The sequence below is a fragment of the Dasypus novemcinctus genome, chromosome 25, assembly GCF_030445035.2.
Source record: "Dasypus novemcinctus isolate mDasNov1 chromosome 25, mDasNov1.1.hap2, whole genome shotgun sequence".
In the NCBI taxonomy this organism is placed as follows: domain Eukaryota; kingdom Metazoa; phylum Chordata; class Mammalia; order Cingulata; family Dasypodidae; genus Dasypus; species Dasypus novemcinctus.
Window position 1 is genome coordinate 15,528,943 of NC_080697.1, and position 25,660 is coordinate 15,554,602.

Here is a 25,660-nt window from a genome sequence, read left to right on the forward strand (position 1 = left end):
TCTGTTGGCTCTTCCAAAGGCTGGTTGACATGTGATGCCAAGAGCACCGAGATTTGGGAGAGAGTGGGTGTTGGCCTCCGGAGCACTTCCTGTGTCAACCTGTCTGTCCTCGCACGCGGGGTCTAACCCAGGATGTTCCGTATTTGTGTCACGCCCGTCCTGCCTCTTTCAATTTACTGTCGTAAAAAAGTAAGGCGGACCCTCGACCGTCTAGCGAGAAGGCCCTGTTAGGGGTAATTCGTCCGTTAAAAATACACATAAGTGAAATATTTATCAATCTTGCAGGAGGGAAGGAGTTTCTATGTTTAGAAGAGAAAAGAAATCTTAAAGGAAACGATGGCTAGACAGACTTAATTTAAAAAATTCTAATGTCAAAAAAAGAAAATCAAAAATTAAAAGACAACAAAAAGAATGGTTTTCAAAAAATGAGACAGAGGATTCAAACTCATAATTTAGTGGCTCATAATGAACAGTGGGAGTAGAATAGGGAAATGGAGACATTAAAAGGTTTGAGGCAAAGACTACAAATAAGCAACTTACAAAAAGGGAGACGGAACTGGTTACCAACATGGGGTAATAGTCAACAAACTTGTAATCGGGTATGTGAATCAAAATAATAGGGTATCATTTTCACTTATCAAATTAATTTTAAAAAGTAAATATAATTTCCAGTATTAACCAAGGGATGACAAAATGGGAGGTATTTTCATACTTTTCTAAAAGGAGTGCAAATTGGTTGAACCTTTCTAGACAGTAATTTTGAAATCTGCGTCAAGAGCCTCAAAAACATTTCTCCTCTTTGACCCAGTACTTCGATTTCTATCAATCGATCTTAAAATCTAGTTTTACCCACAGAGATGTTCATTATGGTGTTTATAATAATGAATAAGTGGAAATAACTTACATACCTACCAAGAGAATAGTTCAATGAATCATGGTGTATACCCCTGATGAAATGTCATCTAGTTAATAAAAATAGTGTTTATAAAAGAGTGCTTTCCATGCAATCTGGAAAATGCCTTAAATAAATAAAAAATAAAATACATCATATGCACACAGTGTTTACAATCAAGTTTTTAAAAAAAACAAAAAACAACAACAAATTTCAATGCCTAGAAAATAAGGTACAAAGAAAGATCCCAAAATGTTAGCGTACTCATTCTGTGGGCCGGGTGGCTATGGGTTTCGGTTGTTTTTGCACGTGTGTCTCCTAAATATTCCCTTTAGAGTGTGAGTTACTTACACGTTGCACTTGCTGTCCGCCAGCGCCCCGTGTACCTGGAGGACGCCCCAGGCAGAGAGAGGGCTGAGGCTGTTGCTAGGGCCTGTTGGTCCTCTTCCCACAAGCCTTTTACTCGACGCTCTTCGCTCCTCTGCTCGCCTTTCCCCTGGTTCTGACACGTATTCCCTTACAGCCAGAACTTGGCCGTAGCCTTGGACACTGTCTCCTTGCTTCCCCAGGCGAATACCACCAAATACCAGTTTCCCAAAGCAAACATAAAGCTGCACTTTGCTAGCCCCTTTAAAATATAATCCAAACTCCTTGGCGTGCCCGCCGGACTCCCCCCAACCTGCCGACCCCTGCACACACAGCCCGGCCTCCGGGCCTCTCCCACTCCCACCCCCCCCCATCAGACCCACCGCCCTCCAAGACCCTTCCTCCTGCCGGGGAGGTGGCCTCCGATCTTGAACTAGAGGGAGGTTTGCGTGGTGCTCACCGCGTGGAGGGCCAGAAAACACAGGACCGCCCAGCGAATCTCAAATCATCCCCGTCCTCAAAGCGGGACCCAAAATAATACGTTTCTGTGGCCACTTTATATAGTAAAATTACATTACGTGCCCAATATACCGTACAAGTGGATTAAAGCAAGGGCCTTGACATATTATCAAGTAGACTGAAACAAGTGAAAATGGCTTTATCCTAGATTGAACCTAATACTAAGATGCTGTAACATTAAACATTTGGCACTAATTTTGCCTGCCCTCTCTGCACTGCTGGTTTCTTCAGGAAAAATGTTCCGCAGCTGGCAGAGACACCGAGATTCATTCCTCTGCCCTTAGAATTGCAATTCTGCTGAAAATAGCTTTTGCAGCAGCTAAGTAGTTAAAGCCTTGAAGGTTCATTGAGGGCTCTAATCATAATCATTTGGAGAAGAAAAATCTGTTAGAGCCATGCTCTCGTTCTCTCTCCCCGTCCTCCCCATCGTCATCGTCTCCCATGTCACCGTCACCGAGGGCGGCTTTGGAAGAGGAGACTGGCTCACGCAGATGGTCCGAGGGCCGTGTCTTCCTCTAATGACGCAGTGTCTGCATTTATGGTTTGACTTTGGATGTCCGGCCCAAGGGCAGAACCGCCCTTTTCCGCCTGGTTGTCTCTGTGCCTCAGGCCCCGTGCCCGTTGCTTGTGGACTCCATGTTCCTACATGTTTGGCATCAGAGGGGTAATCAGATGTGGGCAGGATTATGATGTGAATCCCAAGGTGTTGTCCGCCAGCGTGGGCTAGGATGGGCGGTGATGTGCAGAGCAGCAACACAGCCAGACTTCCTTCTATCTTCTTCCTCCTCTGTACCTGTCTTTTCCAGCCCAGCCCAGCTGCTGTACAGCTCTCCTTGCTCCCTGAGCAGCTGGGGTTCAAGGGAGGTGACAGCAGTGAGGGGTGGACGGGCAGGCAGAAGTGACGACCATGAGTTAGTGGCATGCAGAGGGCTGTGTCGATCCCCCGTGCCTGGTGCTCTCACCCAGATCATCTGAGCCATGGGAGGTGGAGAGAGCTGGGCTGCTCTTTTGAGGAGCCCGGGCCAGAAGCTGGGCTGCTCTTTTGAGGAGCCCGGGCCAGAAGCTGGGCTGGTGGGCTCCTGGGAGATACAGATTCCCCCGAAGGACCCCAAACCTAGGTGCTGCTAGATGAAGACGCTCATCCTTCCCTCCTGCGGCAGTTTGAGATTATTTACAAATTCCAAAAAGAGAGATTATGTTTGTAAACTGGTCTGTTCCTCTGGGCATGATACTCTTTGATTGTATTAGACTCAGCTGAGGTCTCTGTGATTAAATTATGTTAAGATTAGGGCTTTGATTTGACCATGGTAGTAGGGTGTAACTCAGGTTAAGTCCCCACCCCCTGGGTGGGCTGTATAAACAGACACTCAAGAAGACGCAAAGAAGGCACAAGAAGAGAGCGTGCTCCATAGACATGGCAGAGGCAAGAACTTGGAGCCTGCGGTCCCAGGATGAGCGGTGAGCCGTTTGCCTGGTAGTTTGCAGCTGAAGAGAACAGAGCGGCTGAGCTGAGGAAGCCTAGAAAGAAACAAGGCTATGCCAGCCGACAGCTGAGATCAGACGAAGCTGGGCCCACGGGGCCTTAAGAGGAAGAAGGAAGAGAGACCAGGCCACCATCTTAATTCAACTCGTGGTAACAGATTTGGGTGAGAAAGTACCTCCTAAGGTACCTTGAGTTAGACTCTTTAGGGCCTTATAACTGTAAGCTTTTACCCCAAATAATTACCAACAGTGGGAAGCAGATTTGGCTCAACTGATAGAGCATCCATCTACAATATAGGAGGTCCAGCGTTCAAACCCAGGGCCTCCTGACCTGTGTGGTGAGCTGCCCACGCTCAGTGCTGATATGTGCAAGGAGTGCCGTGCCACGGGGGGGTGTCCCCCGCATAGGGAAGCCCCATGCACAAGGAGTGCACCCTGCAAGGAGAGCCGCCCCATGCAAAAAAAGCACAGCCTACCCGGGAATGACACCACACACAGAGAGAGCTGACGCGGCAAGATGATGCAACAAAAAGAGACACAGATTCCCAGTGCCGCTGACAAGAATGCAAGCAGACACAGAAGAACACACAGAGAATGGACACAGAGAGCAGACGGGGGGTGGGGGTGGGGTTAATAAAAAATAAAAGCAACAGGAGGGAAGTGAGCATGGCTCAACTGATAGAGCACCCGCCTACCATATGGAGGGTCCAGGGTTTAATACCCAGGGCCTCCTGACCCGTATAGTGAGCTGGCCCATGTGCAGTGCTGCCGTGCACAAGGAGTGACATGCCACGCAGGGGCATCCCCCATGTAGGGGGTGCACCCCACAAGGAGAGCCTTCTTGCGTGAGAAAAGCACAGCCCACCCAGGAGTGGCGCTGCACACACGGAGAGCTGACACAGCAAGACGACGCAACAAAACAGAGATGTCATTTCCTGGTGCCGCCTGACAATGCAAGCAGCTGCAGAAGAACACACAGCAAATGTACAGAGACAGCAGACAGCGAGGGGGGTGGGGAGGGGAGAGAAATAAATAAAATAAATCACCAACAGGCTTCTGGCACTTTGTACCTGCACCTCTCTGGCTGACTCTGGGCTCCTAAAACTTAGGAGTTCCTGCCCAAGAGTGGGGCGGCCAAACATGTTCAAATTGCCCAGAGTAAGAGGTTCTTTGCCAAAGCCATTGCTTTGGATTCCTGGGGTGATTCTTGAATAACACCTGCCCTGTTAAAGCCGTCCCCCTCCTTTTCTGTGTGGACCCTAACCCCTGGCCCCAGATCTGCCTCCCTCTCCAACTAAGTCTGGTTCCCAGACTTAGCCTCCGTGTGCCCCTTTTCCTGGAGACTCAGTGCCTCTCCTCTTCCTGGGGCCACAGCCGACCCAGCAGAGGGTGTTAGAGCAGAAGCAGCCGCAGATTCTGGGACTCGGTACCAGTTCTTCTTACGTCACTCCTAAGCAACGGGTCCTCTGAGCATTTTCCTCGTTGCCTTCTGCCTGGCCCCTGATGCTGAGCTCCTGTGGCTATAACCTGCCCAGCGTCCGCTGCTGGCCATCAAGCCTCGTCCATCCACGCTCCTTAGATTCTGTCCTCCTCACCTCCTGGGAAGCCCCACTAGGACACTTGGGGCCCTTGGTTGTCCACATCTGCTGTGGTCACACCTGCTCTTGCCTTCATGCCTGGCCCCTGCAGTGGGCCTGTCCTCACCAGCTATTGGCTCCAGGGGCCCTGCCCGGCTGGGTCAGATTCCAAGATATTTGGCTGCTTTGGGCCCCGTCCAGGACATCAGGCCAAGGCCAGAGCCCTGCTGAGGCCGACTTGTCAGACCTGCTTCTGTCGAGTGGACATCACCCGGAGACTCCGTGTTCTAGTCCTTGTGAGAGTAGAAGCCTGAAGGATACGGCGTCCCCGGGACGGCGACCGTCAGACGGAACAGACGCAGAGGGCCCCACGGTGCCCTGCGTTCCAGTCTTCTGAGACGCGTTGAGGAGTCGACGTTTGTAATTACAGTCCTTCCATCCTCGGTTTGGAGTCTTGACTCGTTGGGATCAGAGATGGAATGAAGGCTGTTCAGAGAGCTAGGCCTTTAACAGTTTTATTTACATTTCACTGTCTACCAAAATTTTCACTCATGGTCACTATCCAAGCTTTTTCTAGCAAAGGGCAGCTTTTTCATCAGAGCATTTTCTGGGAATTTTTTTTCTTCGGGAAAATGGGAAAGCAACAATCAAACCTCTGGGGTTTGGAAGGCAACGCTTCCCTTGGCTAACTCCAACCCTTTCCCCCCTTGCTTTCCCTAATCATTTACATTCTGAAAAAGAATGGTGAATGCCTGCTTGCCTCTTCGTACCGAAGGGTGCTGGGACGATTCAGGAGAGCAGCAGAACTCCACTCCGCCTGCGCTGTTTCCTTCCTTCTGTGCTGGGGTGCCTGGAGGTGCTGGCGCTTCTCTGCGGGGAGCGCCTGTCCCCTTTGGAAGGACTCCAGCCCAGGCCACCTCCGCAGCCCTGCCAGGTCCAGGCTCTGCTTCCCCACACGGTGCACCTGCAGCCTGCCAGGGCTTCCTGCACTTGACCGCCACGCTGGGCAGGAGAGCCAAGCTACCCGGAGCAGGGAGCACGGTGGGCTGGGCCTCGGGGTCACCCAAGGGGCTCAAAGAAGAACCTGTAATAGATCACATAAAGTGTTACGTTAAAAAAAAAAACTGTAGGTGAGCATAAGGCATGCTCCATTTGTGACGATGCACAGAAACGACTGTTTAATCACCTTGGCCCATTGAGATAAATACATATTTTATAAAAGAGGAAAGGAAGTTTTTCACAATATAGAGGCTGTTTTTCTTGGATTGCTTGGTATAGAGGTTAGCTGAAAAGTATCTAAGAAATGGTGTCTGACATCTTAGGAGAAAAGAACAACATTCTAGAAGAGTTGTGACACTGCTATTACTTTATATAATACTTCATATTACTTTATATGTTTGGTATAAAGCTGCCTCGTGTCTAAGGCAGTTTGGACATACAATGTATGAGAATGGGTGCTGCCATAAGAAACACCATGGATGGGAGTGGATGTGCCTCAAGCAGTTGGGTGCCCGCCTACCACATGGGAGGTCCTGGGTTCAGTTTCTGGTGCCTCCTAATGAAGACGAGCAAGAATGAGAGCTGACTTAATGGGCTGATGCGACGAGCTGATGCAACAAAAAGACACAACAAACAGGGGCTAGATGTGGCTCAAGTGATTGGGCACCTCCTGCCCACATGGGAGGTCCTGGGTTTAGTTCCTGGTGCCTCCTAAAAGAAGACAAGAGACACAGCACACAACAGACACAGAGAGCAGACAGTGAGCACAGACAGGGTGGGGAGAGAAATAAATAAACAAACCTGAAAAAAAAGAAAAAGAAATACCATGGAGCCTTGCATTATGGACCTGTGACCTGTCTAGAAATTGTCCAGTAGTCATACTTCCTGTCCTTTTTTTTTTTTTTTAAACTTAACTTTGTTAAAGAAAAAAACAAGGCAAAGACTAGCTAATCAAGCCTTTTTAACACATCTAACATTCAAAGATGGATGTGATTTGGATCAAGACATTAAGAACCTATCTTTTCATTGATCCTTTATTATGTACTTGGCTGGTGAGCTCCAGGGAACATTTTAGAAGCCTGAGGTGACAGCTCTACTGCGACCTTTTAGGAGAGCGTTTTTGCTCCTTGCTTTTGACCGGGCATTAACTTGATTCCTCGGCACCCCTGTTAGCTTCTGGAGTTCTCCGCTCCCTCCCCCTGCCCTGCCAATCTTTCTATAGAGGAGCGCCTTCCCGGTCCTCCTAGGCTGTGGCTTTACCCGCAGGAGTGCCACCCGTTAATGAGCCCTCGGGAGAGGGGCTTGTTGACTCGTGAAGTCTTGTGAGGAGCTCCCCTCCATCAGGGTAGGAGTTCCAGCTTGTTTTTTTTTTTAAGATTTATTTATTTATTTATTGTCCCCCCCACCCCGTTGTCTGTTCTCTATTTGCTGCGTCGTCTTCTTTGTCCGCCTCTGTTGTTGTCAGCGGCGCGCGAATCTGTGTTTCTTTTTGCTGTGTCATCTTGTTGTGTCAGCTCTCCGTGTGTGTGGCACCATTCCTGGGCAGGCTGCACTTTCCTTCGCGCTGGGCGGCTCTCCTTACGGGGCGCACTCCTTGCGCGTGGGGCTCCCCTACATGGGACACCCCTGCATGGCACAGCACTCCTTGCACGTATCAGCACTGCGCATGGGCCAGCTCCGTGGGCCAGCTCCGTGGGGTTTGAACCGCGGACCTCCCATGTGGTAGAAGGATGCCCTAGCCACTGGGACAAGTCCGCTTTCCCGGATTTCCGGCTTTTAATTCTTCTCTTTCTAATGAGGACCGGCACTCACTTGATTTGCCTTGGGTTGCCTTGACTTTCACCCTCAGGTTTTTAAACACTCCTAAACTTGATTCTTAGGTACCTGTGTTATTTAGGGTACAAAGAGACTCAAAAGTACAGTGGCTCTGGCCATCTGCAAGTGTTTTTTCCCTCTCTCATGTTATAGACCAGATTCTGCCCCTTGAGGCCAGCCAGGGCCCCCTGACCATGACTTTCACATCCGGGTCTCCATCACTGGCCCTCTCCAGCTGGAAGAGGACCCACAGGGCCACCATGCCTTTCAAGCCAGTGTTGCTGAAACTACTCGCATGGCTTCCCGTCATTTTGATGACAATATGTTTGTCACGTGGCCTCACTGAGCAGCCAGCAAGGCAGGGAGAGCTTTCTAATGAGCAGCCACATGCATAGCACAAGTCTAACTATGAGAAAGGGGAAAATGGATTTTAGGGGACATCTAACATCCCACCCCCAAAACCTAGTTGCTTAAAGGGAATTGTAAAGATCTTAACCAGAATGATTTCTGAGAGATTTGCAGTGACTTCCTCATTGGAAATAAAGCAATAACCTTTACTATGAATGTCTACCTTGTTTTCTTTAGAATGTAAGTGCTTTATCAGGGGAGGGTGCATCTGCCCAACGTGACGTGTACCCTCGCTAAATAGGCCACAGTCACGGAGCAAATGCGGAGCTGGAGCTTAACGATGCATTCCTAATTCTTATAAAGAATTTGATTCTTGGGAAACGGACTTGGCCCAGTGGTTAGGGCGTCCGTCTACCACATGGGAGGTCCGCGGTTCAAACCCCGGGCCTCCTTTACCTGTGTGGAGCTGGCCCATGTGCAGTGCTGATGCGCGCAAGGAGTGCCCTACCACGCAGGGGTGTCCCCCGCGTAGGGGAGCCCCACGCGCAAGGAGTGTGCCCGTAAGAAGAGCTGCCCAGCGCGAAAGAAAGTGCAGCCTGCCCAGGAATGGCACTGCACACACTTCCCGTGCCGCTGATGAAAACAAAAGCGGACAAAGAAACAAGACGCAGCAAATAGACACAGAGAACAGACAACCGGGGGAGGGGGGGAATTAAATAAATAAAATAAATCTTTAAAAAAAAAAAAAGAATTTGATTCTTGGAATTGTTCTTGGGATTTAACAGAGGCTTGAGGAAGACAGTGACTGAGATAATTGGGGGGTGGTCTGCAAAGGCTAGTTTGGGTAGCTTTTTTTGTTTTTGTTTTTCTAAAATATGTATATATTTTTTAAGATTTTTATTTTTTATGTATTTCTCCCCCCTCCCCACCCCCCATTTTCTGCTCTCTGTGTCTGTTTGCTGTGTGTTCTTCTGACTCTGCTTACGTTAGTTATCAGGCGGCACCAGGAAACCGCATTTCTTTTTTGTTGCGTCATCTTGCTGTGTCAGCTCTGTGTATATGGCACCACTCATGGGCAGGCTGCTCTTTTTTCACACGGGGCGGCTCTCCTTGCGGGGCACACTCCTTGCGCGTGGGAAACCGCCTATGCAGGGGTGCCCCTGCATGGCATGGCACTCCTTGCGCGTGGCAGCACTGTGCGTGGGCTAGCTCATCACACAGGTCAGGAGACCCTGGGGATCGAACCCTGGACCCTCCATATGGTAGGCGGGTGCTCTATCAGTTGAGCCACGTCCACTTTGGGTAGTGTTAACAGGGAGAAGAGGAGCAAGGAAGACGAGGCTGTTGTTTTCAATTGGTTGAAGGGCCGGCAGGAGGGAGAAGACGTGGTCCTCTCTTCTTGCTCCTTCTGAGAGTAAAACTGCAAATAAAGAATGGGTGCTATTAGGGCTTAGCTTGAAATAAAGCTTTTATTTGGTTGTGCAAAACGGGAGTGGGCTGGCTTAACCGGCGAGCTTTTCGCCACTGGGCATGGGGCAGTCCTCGTCTCTGAAGTTAGAGGACTTGTTGAAGAGGTTTAAGGAGTTAGTTGACATGGAGCCCTTTCTTCTCAAGGAGAAAAAGAAGTGTTTAATCTGTGTCTGTCTTGTCCTGGGCTGTACCAATGTGCCCTAGGCGGGGGAGGTGGCATTGGGTATGGCATACACTGCCAACTGTATTGTTGGCATAGGTCTTCATCCTGAAATTCCTGAGGTTTTTCAACAAAACTTGCCAATTTTGTATTCTTTAACCCTTGCAGTGCAGTTGACTGGTCCTTAGGTCTCGCTCAGATTCCTCAGAACTTCCTTCGTAAAGCTCTTCCTCCCTCGTCCCTCCTTGAGTCAGATCTCCCCTTGTTTTGAATCCTCGTGGGACATCATGCATGACTTTCTTGGGGTGTTTGGTATTTTCTCTTTAAAGGCTATATCTGTGTATCTATCTCTAGGCTGTCTTCTTCATCCTCATACCCCTGCACAGACTACGTCAGACCTCTGGCCTCAGTAGATGCTCCATAAACACATCTTGAATTGACCAATTCTCTATCATCGACCTTACGTTCAGAATTTGCTGGGCATCAAGCCCTTTGGCTTGAACCATCGATCCGCATTATCCGTGAATCCCATAATTGCAAATTCACCTACTTGCTAAAATTTATTTGCAGCCCCCAAATCAATACTCACAGTACTTTCACTGTCATTCACGGACATGCATAGAGTGGCAAAAAGTTGGAGTCTCCCAAAAAACATGTTCCCGGCTGAGGTGTGCCTCCCTGCTTCAGTCCTCATGTTACAAACAGATGTTCTCTGTGTGACATTTAGTGCCACTTTTTTTGCATTTTTGCTGGTGATTTCACTGTTTAAAACAGCCCCCAAGCATAGTGCCCAGGTACTGTCTAGTGTTCCTGCACACATAAAAGCTGTGAGGCACCTTACAGAGAAAAGAGGTATGTTAGATGAGCTTGGTTGAGGCAAGAGCTGTAGTGCTATTGGCCATGAGTTCAATGTTAATGAATCAATAATATATTATTGAATAGGATGTCTTTAGACAGAAACACATAAAACAAGTCTGTGTAACAATCAGTTGATGAAAACGTCGTGACCTGAGTGCCCCAAGAGCCTTACCCTGTCTTACCCTGTATTTCCCCCTGGGGGCAATGATTCATTATTGGCTAATCCAGTGTTGGAGGCAACTTTGTTGAAGAGAACTACAACAAATAATGAGAATCAACTATATTTATTCATAAAGTGATCTTTCTAATCTTTCCTTATACTCTTATTCTAAAAAATGAGAGGCTATACAAGACCATCTCTAGGCGCCCTTCGGGCTCTAATTCAACGGGATTCTCCGTTCCCATGGGCGGGAGAGGGAATACTTGTGGAAATGACTGTCCAGATGCTGGGAACGTGTGGAGGAGCCTCCTGCCTCCAGGATCTGCCCAGAAGGTTTCCACACTGAAATCTAGATGCCCCTGCTCATGCAGTGGGGACGGGATGGGAATGAGGGCAAGTGACGGCCACCGTGCTGCCTTCCGCAGGTACGTGTGCATCGCCATGGAGGCGCTGGACCAGCTGCTCATGGCCTGCCACTGCCAGAGCATCAACCTCTTCGTGGAGAGCTTCCTCAAGATGGTGGCCAAGCTGCTGGAGTCGGAGAAGCCCAACCTGCAGATCCTCGGCACCAACTCGGTGAGGCGGGGCCCCGGGTTCTGGGGCTCCCAGCCCGGCTCTGGGGAGGCTGAGACTGGGGCTGGGGTGGGAAAGCTTCCGGGTCAGGCTTATTATGGTGGGAAAGCTTCCGGGTCAGGCTTATTATGGTAGAAAAGCTTCCGGGTCAGGCTTATTATGGTGGGAAAGCCTCCAGGTCAGGCTTATTATGGTGGGAAAGCCTCCAGGTCAGGCTTATTATGTTTGGTTCTGTTGGAGAAAACATGGCACTTACTGGGACATGGAGACTGATTGACCATAAGCAAAGAATTTACTGAGAAGCTCTCCCAACGGAGGGGGTCTGAAAAACAGACTTCAGCCCCCCCACCAGCATGGTGGGGGTCTGAAGAGAGACTTCAGCCCACTCCTGGAAGGGGGGGACTTGAATTTATCCAGAACTTTCCTAGGCAGGGAAATGAGAGTTGGTGGGAGGGGGTTGAGGGTCCAAGTGAGGTGCAGGGGCCAATAGGAAGCACTAGAAGTGAAAATTTTTCCCTGATGGTGACTAGAAGATAGTGGGTTAGGGAGTTATGGTTTCTTGGAATGCTGCAGGAGCAGATGTTTCTTTGTTCTGTAGGAATTTTATCTCCCTCTGATATGCAGGTAGGGAAGGTTTCCATTTCCCTTTACTCCTGTCTCTGTGTGGTTTCTTTATTTAACCTGTGGGAAGTGCCATGCCCTTAGGCACATAGGCTTATGGGGGATGAGGTTAGCCTTTCCCCAGTGCATATCAGGGGAAACTGAGCTATAGCTTGTTAATTATTGCAAACCTCTAACAGGTTCCTATATGTCCATAGGGTTAAGCCACTATCACCACTTTCCAATGCATTTTATTTCCCTTTTGGCTAATGATTTTCAATCTTTCGTTCGTATTAGATATTTCCCTTGAATCGTCTTATGTGGAGCCCCAAAAGGTATCAAAATAGGTTGAAATGGGGCCGTTCCAGGTGAAGGCAGGGGGTGCCCAGGGTCCTCATGGCGTAACCCCAGCTCCGTGGCGCACACTTTGAATGCTGGTCAAGGTCATGACTCTTTCCAAGCTGGAAAGAGCCCACAGGAAGGGAGCACCAGCTCCGAGGAAAGAGCTCAGGGAAGCGGGAGGCAGGGTTTCTGGCCCCGTTCAGCCCTTGCTCTCTGTGCACCTGTGAGTGAGTTATCTTCCTGAACCTCAGCTTTCGCGCTCCTTGTCCCTCCATCTCTGCCATGCTGGACTCAGGAGAAGTGACGGCTTCTAAGTGTGAGGGCTGATGGTTTGTGAAAGGAGAGCTTGCAGATTATGTCAAGAACTCCCAGTTCCGTGCAGGTGCCTGAGCACACTGGCGTACCCTTCTTGCTTGCTTTAGTATCTTGTTTTCTCTCCTCTTCCTTCCCCTTCCCCCTTCTGGGTGTATCTGCAGCTCCTGATCTGCCAGCAGCTTGGCATTAAAGCCTTTACATGCAACTTCTTTTACAGGATCAGGTGAAGCTGTTGGCTGCCTCTAGATATCGCAAAAGAAAGGCTCGGGGGTTGCCCCTTCGCTTCTCAACATGACTTTCCTGAATTTGTGTAGCACAGAGGAGAATGACCCTTGTTATGTAGGGTGATTTAGCCCCAAGATAGTCTTCCAACTTTACCTTCCAGGACCAAAACGACCATCCTGCTCCCTTTGCTTTTCTGTGCCTGTGCGCCAGCTGCCTTGAACAAATTGCACGTACAGGGTAAAGGCTTTTGTCAGGTTGCCCTGGCAACAGCTTCAGATAGCGTTTCAGTCGTCCTGTTTGAGATAACTTCGGTCTAGAAGAGAACATCTGAATGGAAAATGAACCAGCCCTCCGGCATTCAGGGGGCAGCTCCCTGCAAGGGACGGAGAAGCCAGTGGCCGCCAGCCCTGGCTGTCCCCGCAGCGAATCCGCGCCTGGGGTAGGCGTTTGGCTAGGTACGGGCGTAAAAATTCAGGGCCCTGCAAATTCCTAGATCCCACACCACGCGAATCACTGCATTAGCAAGAAAGCAAGTCCACTCGTAATTGCCGCCTTGTGGACGACGAAGCTCATATAAGGACAGACTGTTAGGGGCAAATGAAGTCAAATATTTGCAGAAGCTTCGGAGTCCAACTTCAGGACAGCCTTCCGGCACTGCTCCTCACCCCGGAGCTCTCTCCAGACCTCTGGAAAGAGGGTGGCTCCCGCTGCTGATTTTAGATGTGCCAACATGCTGGGGCTCTTAGAGGGTCTAGCCCGGGAGTTTCAAACTGGTTTCCATGGGGATTCAGAGCTTGTGGGGGCCCAAGGGTGGAGAGGGGGGAGGAAAGAAGTGCTCAGGGGCTTCTCTCCTGCTTCACCCACAGCTAGGGCCATTGGACTTTTTGTGTGGAAGCGTACAACGTTTCACTGCAGAAAGCGTTTTGCTGCCAGGAAATTGAAAGAAAGGGCGGGAAGGAGGGAAAAAGACAGAGAGAGAGAAAAAAAGAAGAAAAGAAAACTGCCGGGCTCACTGTTCACATCACGTAGCCAGAGACCTGGCTTCGGACAGCGGTTTTTTCACCCCCAGTGCCAGTGCCTAGAACCTTCTGGAATCGGAGCTTGGCCCTCATCTGGCCCCACCCGGTGTGGGGTCCTTTCCCGAGAGCCTGTGCAAATGCACCCCTGTGGCCAGGCTCTTTGCCCCGTGGCACCCACTGCCTTGTGGGTGGGAAGTTGAGATAAACCCCTCTCAGGCCTGGGTTTGCTGTCCAAATCCACTCAGAACGAACGTCCCCCTTCTCCAGTGCATTTCTTCCTAAGGTCCCTGAGCCTGGCCAAGGCCAGAGGCTCCTGGAGAGCTTGAGAAACCTACAGATTGCCAGCTTGCAGCCCGGACCCCCCGACCAGCCTCTCCGCAGGGGATGCCTAGGAATCTGCATTTTTTAAACTTTCCCAGGGGATGCCATCAGCCGGGTTTGGAAACCACTGAGCCACTCGAGTTTTAAACCTGGGTAGGCTTTCTTTTTATTACTGTTATTATTATTTTAACGTCCCTGATGGAAATTCATCCCTTTTGTGCCTGATCACCCCAAGGATGAGACTGTCCTGTGATGACTTTGACCACAAAAGGCAAATTTGCTAATACCAATCCTGCACCTGAAGTGCCATCAGGCTGAACTTCAAAAATGCAAGTTTTCAAGCCCTTGACGAGACCACCCGAGCTCTGGGTATTCTACCCCCGGGAAGCTGGGGAGCCAGGGCCAGCCACGCCCGCATCCGTGCTCAGACTCGCCTCTGCACACCTGCCTCGTTGCACAAGGGGTCCAAACGTGTGTCTCAGGGAAAGTGCAAAAGCCTGTGTGCCCTGGCCCTCGGGACTCACCAACTGAAAATATTAAATTTGAGCGTGCAGAGGTCACTCAGTGATGATAAACTGAAAATAATAAATCTGAGTAGAGGAGACCTAGTGCATACAAATATTAACATGTTACATAGATTCTTGGATTTAAAATGTGCACTCTCGGCCCTGAGAGACCCCATTAGTATTGCTTTTTCACTGTGCCACAGCCTGAAACAGAGCAGGCTCTGGGGACCAGGACACAATCGAGTCACTCGGCTGTCACAGGCAAGGGTGGCCTCCCTACGGCGCGTTCCAGCAGTGAGGGATGCTGGGAATCCTCAGGGTGTGGGCCCCAGGCTCATTCCTGAGGAGGGCTGTGACAGGCCCAGGGCCCCGCCCTCCCCAACCTCACCCCCGCGCCCTCCCCCACCTCACCCCCGCGCCCTCCCCCATTTCACCCCATGCCCTCCCCCACTTAACCCCCTGCCCCCATCTCACACCCCTGCCCTCCCCCACCTCATTCCCATGCCCTCCCCCATTTCACCCCATGCCCCCCCACCTCATCCCCCCGCCCTCCCCCCACCTCATTCCCCGCCCTCCCCCACCTCATCCCTCTGCCCTCCCCCCACCTCATCCTCCCACTCTCCCCCACCTCATTCCCCTGCCCTCCCCATTCCTCGTCACAACCTCCCTCTCAGCGCCCAGGGTCCCCTCCCTTCCCTCCTAGGTCCAGCTCCCACTGAGGCTCCCTTCCTTTCCCACCCCCTGGGCCCTGTGGGAATCACAGTCTTACCCCCACCTCAGCTCCCTGCACCCTGTCGCGGCACCCCCACCTTCTCAGCCTGGAGGCCCCCACCTCACAACCGTGCCTCAGAAAACCCCTCAGCGTGTGAGCTGGGCCCTACAAATGCCGCTGTGCACATTCCTCTCGGCTTCCAGGAAGCGCCTTGGTCCGTTCTTTGGCCACCCCCTCCCGTATCCTCAGTGGTCATTTCAAGCCTTCTGTTTTCTCCGTAAGTCTCTCCCAAAACTGCTTCTTCAGCCTCACAGATGACCTTGCCTTTTTCTGCCCTCTGACAAAAGAGGGGCTCTCAGGTTGGGTTCCTCAGCTTCCTGAGTCCATCTTCTCTCCAAGAAGGTTCCATCTCCTCAAGAACCTTCCTACGTCCACTCTCTCTCCCGCATGTCTCCATTGTTTCCCTTTCCATGTTTCTTTCCCTCGATCTAAAAACAAAAGTTCAAGGGTGAAAATAAATGAATGAATGAAAAAAAAAACCCCAAAACATTCCCCCATATTGCCACAAAATATCTTTACTTCACCTAATAAAATCGATACTCATTCCCTGCTTTTAATTTTAGTTAAAATTCTAACTTCCCTAATTCTTCCCAGAATGTCTTTCATTGCTGGCTTTTTTTCAAATCGGAATCCAACAAAGGATCGTGCGTTTACTTTGTTTCCTGTGTCTCTTAAATCTCTTCATCTGGAACAGGTTGCCAACCTCTCTGCCCCCCTCTTAATTTTCTTTCATGACATTGAACTTCACAGTGAGAGATGCAAAATGTCTGGTGTCCCACTTTTTATTATTATTATTATTATTAAAATCATGGATAAAATATAGAGTTCCCATATACCACCTGTATTATTTAGGGTTTTCAGGGCAGCAGAACAGACAGCATACACACACACACATAAAATGCAGTATTATGAGATTTTAAAATAAGAATCAGCCCATATGACTGTGGGGATGGGTAAATGCACATTCCGTAGTGCAGGCCACAGGCTGGGGACGCCAGTGGAGGTTTCTGATGAAGACCCCAGGACCAGCTGGCTGGCGGAAGTAGAGATGGAAATCTCCTTTCTCTTCTGGGTTCCACTGCTGATGCGCAGCTTCTGGCTAATCCCTCTGTGGCTTCCTCTCTCCATCTGTCTGAGTTTCCTTCTGCTCTATATAGGATTAAGACCCACCCTGGCCCACACCTTAACTGAAGTGACCTCATCAAAAGGTCCTACTTACAAGACGTTTACACCCACAGGAATAGATTAAGTTTAAGGACATGTTTTTCAACTCTAAACCACCACCCCACCCTATTACTAACACCTTGCATTAGTGTGAGACATTTGCTACAACTCATGAAAGAACATTTTTATAATTGTACTATTAACTATAGTCCATCATTTACAGTAGGGTTCACTGTGTTGTACGTTGTTGTTTTTTATTCTAGTAACATATTTACAACCTAAAATTTCCACTTTTTGCATATGAAAATTTTATAGAAGTATATCCTACATACATGAACATACATAAACAATAAGTGTATATTAAAAGTTGTGAGCTTACAAAACAAACACGTATATCATAATATAGGGCTCCCATACATCACTTCACACCAGCACCTTGTGTTATTGTGAAACAATTGTTTCTATGAAAGAGCATCATCAAAATATTACCAACTATAGCCCATATCTTACATTTCGTGTATTTTCTCCCAACCCACCTGATATTAATACCCTGGATTAGTATTATATATTTGTTATCGCTCATGAGAGAACATTCTCATATTTTCCTGTTAAACACAGTCCATCATCCACCTCTGGAGTCCCCGTGCTGTATGCCCCTTGCTTTGTATGATCCATTCAAAGTGTACACTCAGTGGCTCTCGTTTTCATCACAGAGTTGTGCTGTCATCAACTCAGTCAATTTTAGAACATTTTTTATCACTCCGCAAGGAAAAATCCCATACCCCTTTATACCTCTCTATTATTGTCTCTTAGAATTGATGTATCTTCTTTGCCATTGCTGCAAAAATATTACATTGCTGTTAACTTTTGTCCATAAGGTACATTAGTGGTAGTTTTCCCATGTATCACCATATTCTTACTACTTTGTAAAAGAAGAACATACTTATATTTATACTATTAACCACAATCTTCATCCACCACTGAAATCACTGTTCTACATCCCCTAGATTATCTCTAGCTTCCTTTCAATCAATGTTTACGTCCACCGACTACCCCTTCAGCCACAGTCACATTTATAAATCAACAGTGTTAGTTATACTCATCACACTTTTAACAATGCTAAGTTTGCTCTGAGGTTAGTGGTGACAGCCAGCTCTCTCCACTGTAAAACTACCGTTTTCACTTTGCAGTTAGTAGAAATCTATAGAAACCATGCAAATAGCCCACCTGCCTTTCACCTGATGTTTTAGTTCCCCATGGCATTGCTCACCGTTGACCGCACCCTCCTCATAGGCCTTTGACTGCCATGGCCCCATCACCCCTGGCTCTTCCTTCCTAGTTTCTGGGGTATATTGAATAATGCCTCCCCCACCCCAAGGATGCCCGTGTCCTAATCCTGGCACGTGTGAATGTGGCCATTTATGACAAAAGGGACTTTGCAGATATGATCGAGTTAAGGCTCTTAAAATGATGAGAAGATCTTGGATTACCTGGTGGGTAATTATAAAAGGGACACAGGAAGAGCCAGAGCCCGCCAGAAGGTGATGTGATGATGGAAGCTGAGGACCAGAAAGGAAGAAATGTGAAGGCACAGCACAGTTTTGAAGATGGAGGAAGGGGCTAAAGCATGTGGGTGACCTCTGGAAACTGAGAAAGGGCAAGGAAATGGATTCTCCCTTAGAGCCTTCAGGTAGAAATCAGTCCTCCAGACCCCTTTGGACCTCTGACCTCCAGGACTTTAAGAGAAGCAATCTGTCTTATTTTAGGCCACTAAGTTTGTGGTACTTGTTACAGCAGCTGTAGGAAACTCATACAGTCTCCTTCAATACTTGTCTTCCTCTACATGCCCCTGGGATATCTGTAGTTTCCAAAGTTCTTTGCTCACCCTCTTCTCACTCTGTGAGCTCTCCCTGGACAATTCCATCAATTCCTGTGATTTTAACTGTCAGGAATGCAGAAATCAGCACTACGGGACAAAAGCAGACTGGAGGAGGGTTCTAGGAAGATCAGCACCACAAGGCCAGTGAAACAGCTCAGGTCATGGGGTCAGCACCAGCAAATGACAAGGATCACCTAGTGGAGGCAGCTGGGGCTCCCCTTGGTCCCTGCTCCCTAAGTGCAGACCTTGGGCCCTTTGTGAGTATGTGGGGCTGCTCAGAGACAGAAGCCAAGACCATCTCAGGAGCAGCAAAGCTGAGGTTTGCCAGGAATTCTTAAAGCCATAGCCAATTTTGCAAGAAATCTTTTTTTTTTTTTTTAAGGAGTTACTGGGGATTGAACCTGGGACCATGTTCATGGGAAGTAGGCACTCAACCACTGAGCTACACCTGCTCCCCAAGAATCTTTTTTAATGTAATTTTTTAAAATTAGAGCAATTGTAGGTTTACAGCTAAATCATGCAGAAAATAGAGTTCCCATTTTTCTGCCTTCCCCATTATTAACACCTTGCATTAATGCAGTACCTTTGTTAAAATTGATGGAAGGATATTATTGTAATTACACTGTTAACTATAGTACATAGTTAACATTAGGGTTCACTGTTTGTATTGTAGAGTCCTGTGGGGGGGTTTAAAAAGTTATTATTCTAGTAACATATATACAACTTAAAATTTCCCCTTTTAGCCACATTCAAATATATAATTTGGTGCTATTGTGTCCAAAGTCTTGCACTACCATCACCACCATCCATTTCCAAATCTTTGCCATTACCCCAAATAGAAATTCTGTACCTATTATCTCCCCATTCCCTCTCCCCACCCTAGCCCCTGCTCCTGTATTTTAGTTTCTGACTCTATAAATTTGCTTATTTTAATTATTTCATCAGTGAGATCACACAATATTTGTCCTTTTGTGTCTGGTTTGTTTCACTCAACATAATGTCTTTAATGTTCATCCATGTCATCATAATCAGAACATTCCTATTTACAGCTGAATAATGTTACATTTTGTTTATCCATTCATCAGTTGATGGACACTTGGCTCACTTCTACCTTTTGGCAACTTGAATAATGCCACTATGAACATCTGTGTGCAAATATCTGTTCAGTTCTGTGTTTTCAATTCTTTTTGGGGGTATATAACTAGAAGTTATGCTGGGTCATAATGATAATTCTATGCTTAGCTTTCTGAGGAAATGCCAGTGTTCTACAGCAGCTACACCATTTTGTATTTCTACTAACAGTGAATGAATGTTTCTATTTCTCTCCAATCCTTGTTATTTTCCTTTTTTGTTGTTGTTAGGATAGCCATTCTAGTGGATGTGAAATGGTATCTCATTATGGTTTTGATTTGCATTTCTCTAATGGCTAATGATGTGGAGCATGTTTTCATGTTATTTTTGGCCTTTTGCATATATTCTTTGGAGAAATGTCTATTCGAGTCTTTTGCCCATTGGGATGTTTGTCTTTTTGTTGTTGGATTGTAGGATTTCCTTCTATGTTCTGGATATGAAACCCTTATCAGATTTGTGATTTCCAAATATTTTTTTCCCATTCTGTCGTCTTTTTACTTTCATGATAAGGACCTTTGATGTACCAAAGTTTTTTTATTTTGATGAGGTCCCATTCATCTATTTTTGTTGTTGTTGCTTGTGCTTTGGATGTAAAATGTATGAAATTATTGCCTAACACAAAGTCCTAAAAAAGCATGCTTCCCCATGGTTTATTATAGAGGTTTCATAATTTTGGCTCTTATATTTAGATCTTTGTTCCATTTTGAGTTGATTTTTGTATATGGTATGAGGTAGGGGTCCCCCTTCATTATTTTGCATATGGATGTCCAGTTTTCCCAGCACCATTTTGGACTTGACACCTTTGTCAAAAGTCAGTTGGCATAGGTGTGTTTATTTCTGAACTCTCAGATTGATTCCATTGGTCTATGTCTGTTCTTGTGCCCATCCCATGCTGTTGCTGTTTTTTAAGATTTATTTTCTTTCTCCCCACCTCCTCATGGTTTGTACTTGCTGTGTCTGTCATCTTCTTTGTTTCTTTCAGAGGCACCGAGAACTGAACCTGGGACATCCTCTGTGGGAGGGAGACACCTAATCACTTAAGCCACCTTCATTCCCTGCTTTGTTGTGTCTCTCATTTTGCTTTTCCTCTTGTGTCTCTTGTTGCATCATCTTGTTGTGTCAGCTTGCCACTCCTGCCTGTTAGACCAGCTGTCTTCTTTAAAGGCACTGGGAACTGAACCATGGACCTCCCATGTGGTAGGCGGGAGCCTAGTCACTTGAGCCACATCTGCTTCCCACCATGCTGTTTTGATTACTGTGGCTTTGTAAAAAGTTTTAAAATTGGAAAATGTGAGCCCTCCGACTTTGTTGTTTGGCTATTTGTGGCCCTTTGCAATTCCATATGAATTTGATGGTTGTCTTTTCCATTTCTGCAAAGAAGGCTGTTGGAATTTTGACTGGGGTTGTGTTGAATCTGAATATTGCTTTGAGTAAACTCGACATCTTAACAATATTTAGTCTTCCACTCCATGAACATGTAATCCCCTTCCATTTATGAGGTCTTTGATTTCTTTTAGCAATGTTTTGTGGTTTTCTATGTATAAGTCCTTTACAGCCTTGGTTGGACTTATTCCCAAATGTCTGATTCTTTTAGTTGCTGTTGTAAATGGAATTTTTTCTTCTTTTCCTCTTCAGATTGTTCACTACTAGTGTATAGAAACATATTGATTTTTACATGTTGCTCTTGTACCTGCCACTTTGCTGGATTCCTTTTTTAGCCTTAGTTAGCTTTTCTATGGTTTTTTTTTTTCTTTCAGGATTTTCTATCTATAGGATCATGTTATTTGCAAATGGGAAAGCTTCATTTCTTCCTTTCCAATTTGGCAGCCTTTTATTTCTTTTAATTGCCTCATTGCTCTGGCTAGAACTTCCAGAACAAGGTTGAATAACAGTGGTGAGAGTGGGCATCCTTGTCTTGTTCCTGATCTTAGAAGGAAATCTTTCAGTCTTTCACCATTGAGTATGATGTTAGCATTGGGTTTTTCACATGTGCCCTATATCATGCTGATGAATTTCTTTTCTGTTCCTTGTTTTCTAAGAGTTTTTATTAGGAAGAGGTACTAGATTTTGTCAAATGCCTTTTCTGCATCAATTGAGATAATCATGCAGTTTTCCTTCATTCTGTTAATGTGGTGAATTAAATAATTTTCTTACATTGAACTACTCTTGCATCCCTGGAACAATTTGTTGCACACTGTTCATTTTAATATTTTAAAGTGTTCTTTCTGAGATTTAGTACCTGAGCTGTCTGTTCCTTAAGTTTGTATCCAGCTAGTGATATGACAGCAATTTCCTTGATTGCCAGGAGCTAGCAAAAATGAACAAAGCAAAGCAAAAGATACCTGTCTTAGTCTTTGCAAACTAGCTCTGCTTTGGCTCCTGGTCTCCTTCAGGGCTTAGCCTTCCTTTCTAGAAGTTCAGCCTAAGGTGAAGGCTTTGTCTTAGCTGGGCCTGAATAAAGCCTGCTTCTTTTCCTGCACTTGTGCTTGCGCATGGCCTTAAGAAGTCTCCATATACAAGAATTGGTCTGGTACGCCCTCTCTACTCCCTTTCACCCTCTCCTGTGTTCTATATTTTATGACTTAATGCAGGGAATCCTTTGCCCCAGGCCACTTCAACTTCTTTCTTACGCTGCTTTAGCTGTCTGCAAGGTGCTTCTGCCTGCAGAGCAAGTGCTAGGAGGATAAGCCCGAGACAAGTTTCCTGGTTCAGTCTTTTGGATTGCCACCCAATAGATCAGCACCAACATACAGGCACCTCCATGGTCACACGGGGGTTATTCTGCCCCCTCCAGAACAGGGCCATGAACCCACAACGTGAGTGTGGGCTGACTCCACACGGTGCTGGAAAGGGGCTGGGAAAGGGGCCCACGAACCTTGTTACACTTCAAAAGTTGCATTTTCTTGATTCAGCACTTGCCCTGTAATTGCAACCCTTTATTTTCTGGAGTCTTAAGGAAGATGGTTCTGTCAGTTTCTCTACCTGCTCAAAGATTCTGTTGGGGCCAAAGTCCCCTGGAGCATCTTACAACACCATCTTGGTTGACTGGAAATCTGCAAAGAATCTTGAAGGTGGGAAGGCATAATGTGAGGGGACAGGAGAGTATGCTGTTGATCTAGGGAATTTCTTATGCCTCAGTTGATAGTTAGGAGATTGGCAGGACATGATCAAGTCACAGAGAGATTGTTTCTCTGGCTGTAGTGAAAGCTGTTCTAGGTGGACAAGGTTGCCATAAACAAGGGCAGCTGGGAGACAGGAGCAGTGAGGTAAAGTCAACACCACTTGATTTTCAACGTCAGCTATCCAGCTAGGACTTGTCTTAGTGAACACAACAGCATGGTTCCCATTTCTCCATGGGTAGGTAAGCAGAGGGAAAAAGGCCTACAGTCTAGAGCCATGAGACAGGGGGGTAGAGTGGGGGATGGAGGATGTTGTGGCTAGGCTCAGTATTTTTAGTTATAGTTCCATTGTTGATGGCAGGAAGTTGTTTGGCTCAGAATGCGCGTCTGTGGAAGAGGAAAAGCCTCCTTCTGCTTGGAGACACTCGGCTGGTGCTAAAGTGAGGTCAACCAGCTTGGCTTCCATTTTCCAGGCCACTGGAGGGCTGTTTTTGCACTGTCAGTATCTGGAGCTTGCTCTCTTTTATTGACCCAGGCCTTTAGTGACCCTCAGTTTTCACACAATTACAGCTCCTTCCTGCCCATACGTGAGGGTTGGCGATCTGCTCCTGCAAGCTTGGTTTCCTTTTTGCACATAAAGAGGAGAAACTTTGATCTTGAGCCAAAACTTTGATTTTGAAAGGGTGGCCCTAGCAGTGCCCGTGGCCTTTGATGTGTCATGTGTTCAGAGTCTTTAGTTGGTTGCTATGGAGCCCCTCCTCACCAACGCCGTATCTTTAAAAATCAAAACAAAACATATTTAGTCTCTCACAATCTTGAGCGTTAGCAACTAGGATTTTAATAAAAGCCATCTGTGAAGTGTGAATTAGCTATGGTAGGGTGAAGTAGACCAGAAGGAATTTAAACAAATAGTCGCCCGTCACCCAGGTAAGAGGACCCAATAAACTCCTGCCGTGTTGACAGCAAGCCAAAAACTCACTGGTGAGGGGGGATAAGGAGGTTGCAGAGTGCTGGCTGCCCCAAGCCCATGAGACTGGGGCTCTTACTACCCCTGTTTTACACATGGGGCAACTGAGGCACAGGAAGCTTAAGTAACTTGTTGCAGATTGCCCTACAAATGATGGGAGGAGCTGGGACTCAAACAGTCTGGCTCCAGACCCCTTCTCCTAACCTGCACTGCCTCATCCAAGAGGGATGAAGGCCTTTTTCACTGAAAACCTTTGAGTCTCAACCCCACTTCAGCCAGGTCCTGACACATTTCCCAGAAGCACCTCCGCGGTGGGCGTGGTCCCTTAAATAAGGTCCCTAGGAGGTGATTCTAGTTGGCCATCAGAACCACGATCGCCGGGGTTTCCACGTGGACCTCCTCGTGTTAGCCTCTGGAGACCCAGGAGCAGCTTGGGGTGGGCTCTCTAGGAGCTGCCCCCACAGGGACCCCCAGACCAACGCTACTGACAGATAGTCTAACCCAATGGGTGTGCCTCTGCTTCCGGAACTTCACATGTTCCCTGTCAAAGGCTACCAAACCAAGGCTTCCTGAAGGGTGTCCGAGGTCCCGGTACCAAGAGGGCGCTGATGTTATGAGCCAGCCTTGTTGTGCCCCCTGTATCTGGGGGGTGTGGGCCTGGCATTGCAGCCTCAATCGAGACACAATAATGGAGAATATATTTTAGGCCTAATCTTTTTAGAATTGTTTGGGGGGTACTAAGTTTATAACATTAAACGAAATTACCTCTAAGAATTATATTTAATTTTTAGTAATTTAATTCCATTTAGACCATGATTCTTGCTTCTCCGCGGGCTCAGCTGAAATGGTCTATTGAGTCTTGTAAATGTCCCGCACGGAAGGAATCCAGCCGCCGAGAATGCCGAGACCGCGCTAAAATATCAAGCTTTTCGAATTTACTCAATATTTTCACAGTAAAAATAGTCATTACATGTTTAAACTTCAGATTGGTCCTTGTTTCCCAGAATTCATTTGGGGGGCGTGACAGGCTTTGGCACTGGCCGTTGCGCTGTTTCAACATGGACCTCAGCCTTTCAGCCCCTCTCTTGGGGCTCGGCTCTCAGCGTAAGGGGTAGCAGGAGATCAGGGGAGCCCCTTCATTGCCCTCCCTCTCCGTCCTCACCTCGGCAGGGAAGGGCCGAGGAGGGCCGTGGTTTCCTGTTCTGTTGTGTAGACAGGAGAGGTGAGCAGGGATTTGGGGCTCAGCTCTCCTGGGAGTGCCCTGGGAGGTAGACCAGAGCCAGGCCTGGATGTGGGTCCTGCGGCTTTACTGGGTGGCGGGGAGGGTGGGTCACGGTGGCCGGAGCCCTGGAGGAGAGGAGAGCAGCAGGTCACCTCGCGCGTGTTTCTCCTCTGCCCCTGACAGTTTGTGAAGTTTGCCAACATCGAGGAGGACACCCCGTCCTACCATCGCAGCTACGATTTCTTTGTGTCCCGCTTCAGTGAAATGTGCCACTCCAGCCACGACGACTTGGAAATCAAGACGAAGTGAGTCAGGGAGTGAGGGGGGCAGCTCGGCTGTGGATGGGCATGCCAATGGGCCCTAGAGAAGTAGCTGTCCAGGGTTGCTTGCCTGGTTTCATTGCATTTAGCTCTCTGCTCTGATGTTGCTGGGGAGAAAACCTGGTAAGGCTGTGGGAGCAGAGCAGGAAGAACTCCTGGCTGGATGTAGGTGGGCAAAAACCCCTGGCTGGACGCAGGTGGGGGAAGAGCACCTGGCTGGAGGCAGGTGGGCAAAGAGCAAAGAGCCCCTGGCCAGACGCAGGTGGGCAAAGGGCCTCTGGCTGGATGAAGGTGGGCCAGTGGCACCTGGTTTCTAATGGAAAAATGTCTTGGGCCAGAAATCAGGGCTAGACTTCAGATGATGACCCTTTAGGCCAGTGTGAGAGCCAGGGACAGAATAACAGAGGCAGGCACGCGCGCACACACACACACACACACACACACACACTCCTGTGTTCAGAGTTACGTGCAGTTTTATACCCCAGAAACACACCACCTACTCCCCACTGTCCCTCAAAAATATGCATCCAGACCAATAA

General features: G+C 47.9%; 1 protein-coding gene across 6 annotated transcripts in view; it reads left to right on the forward strand.

Moving 5' to 3' along the window:
- EFR3B (EFR3 homolog B) overlaps nucleotides 1-25,660 on the forward strand; it is a 156,717-nt gene that overhangs the window by 100,686 nt on the left and 30,371 nt on the right. For all 6 annotated transcript variants that reach the window (XM_071211906.1, XM_058287716.1, XM_058287718.2 and 3 more), the window contains 2 exons: nucleotides 11,072-11,222; nucleotides 24,985-25,106. In XM_071211906.1, the coding sequence (XP_071068007.1) occupies nucleotides 11,072-11,222; nucleotides 24,985-25,106 (273 nt within the window). The remainder of the gene's footprint in view (nucleotides 1-11,071; nucleotides 11,223-24,984; nucleotides 25,107-25,660) is intronic.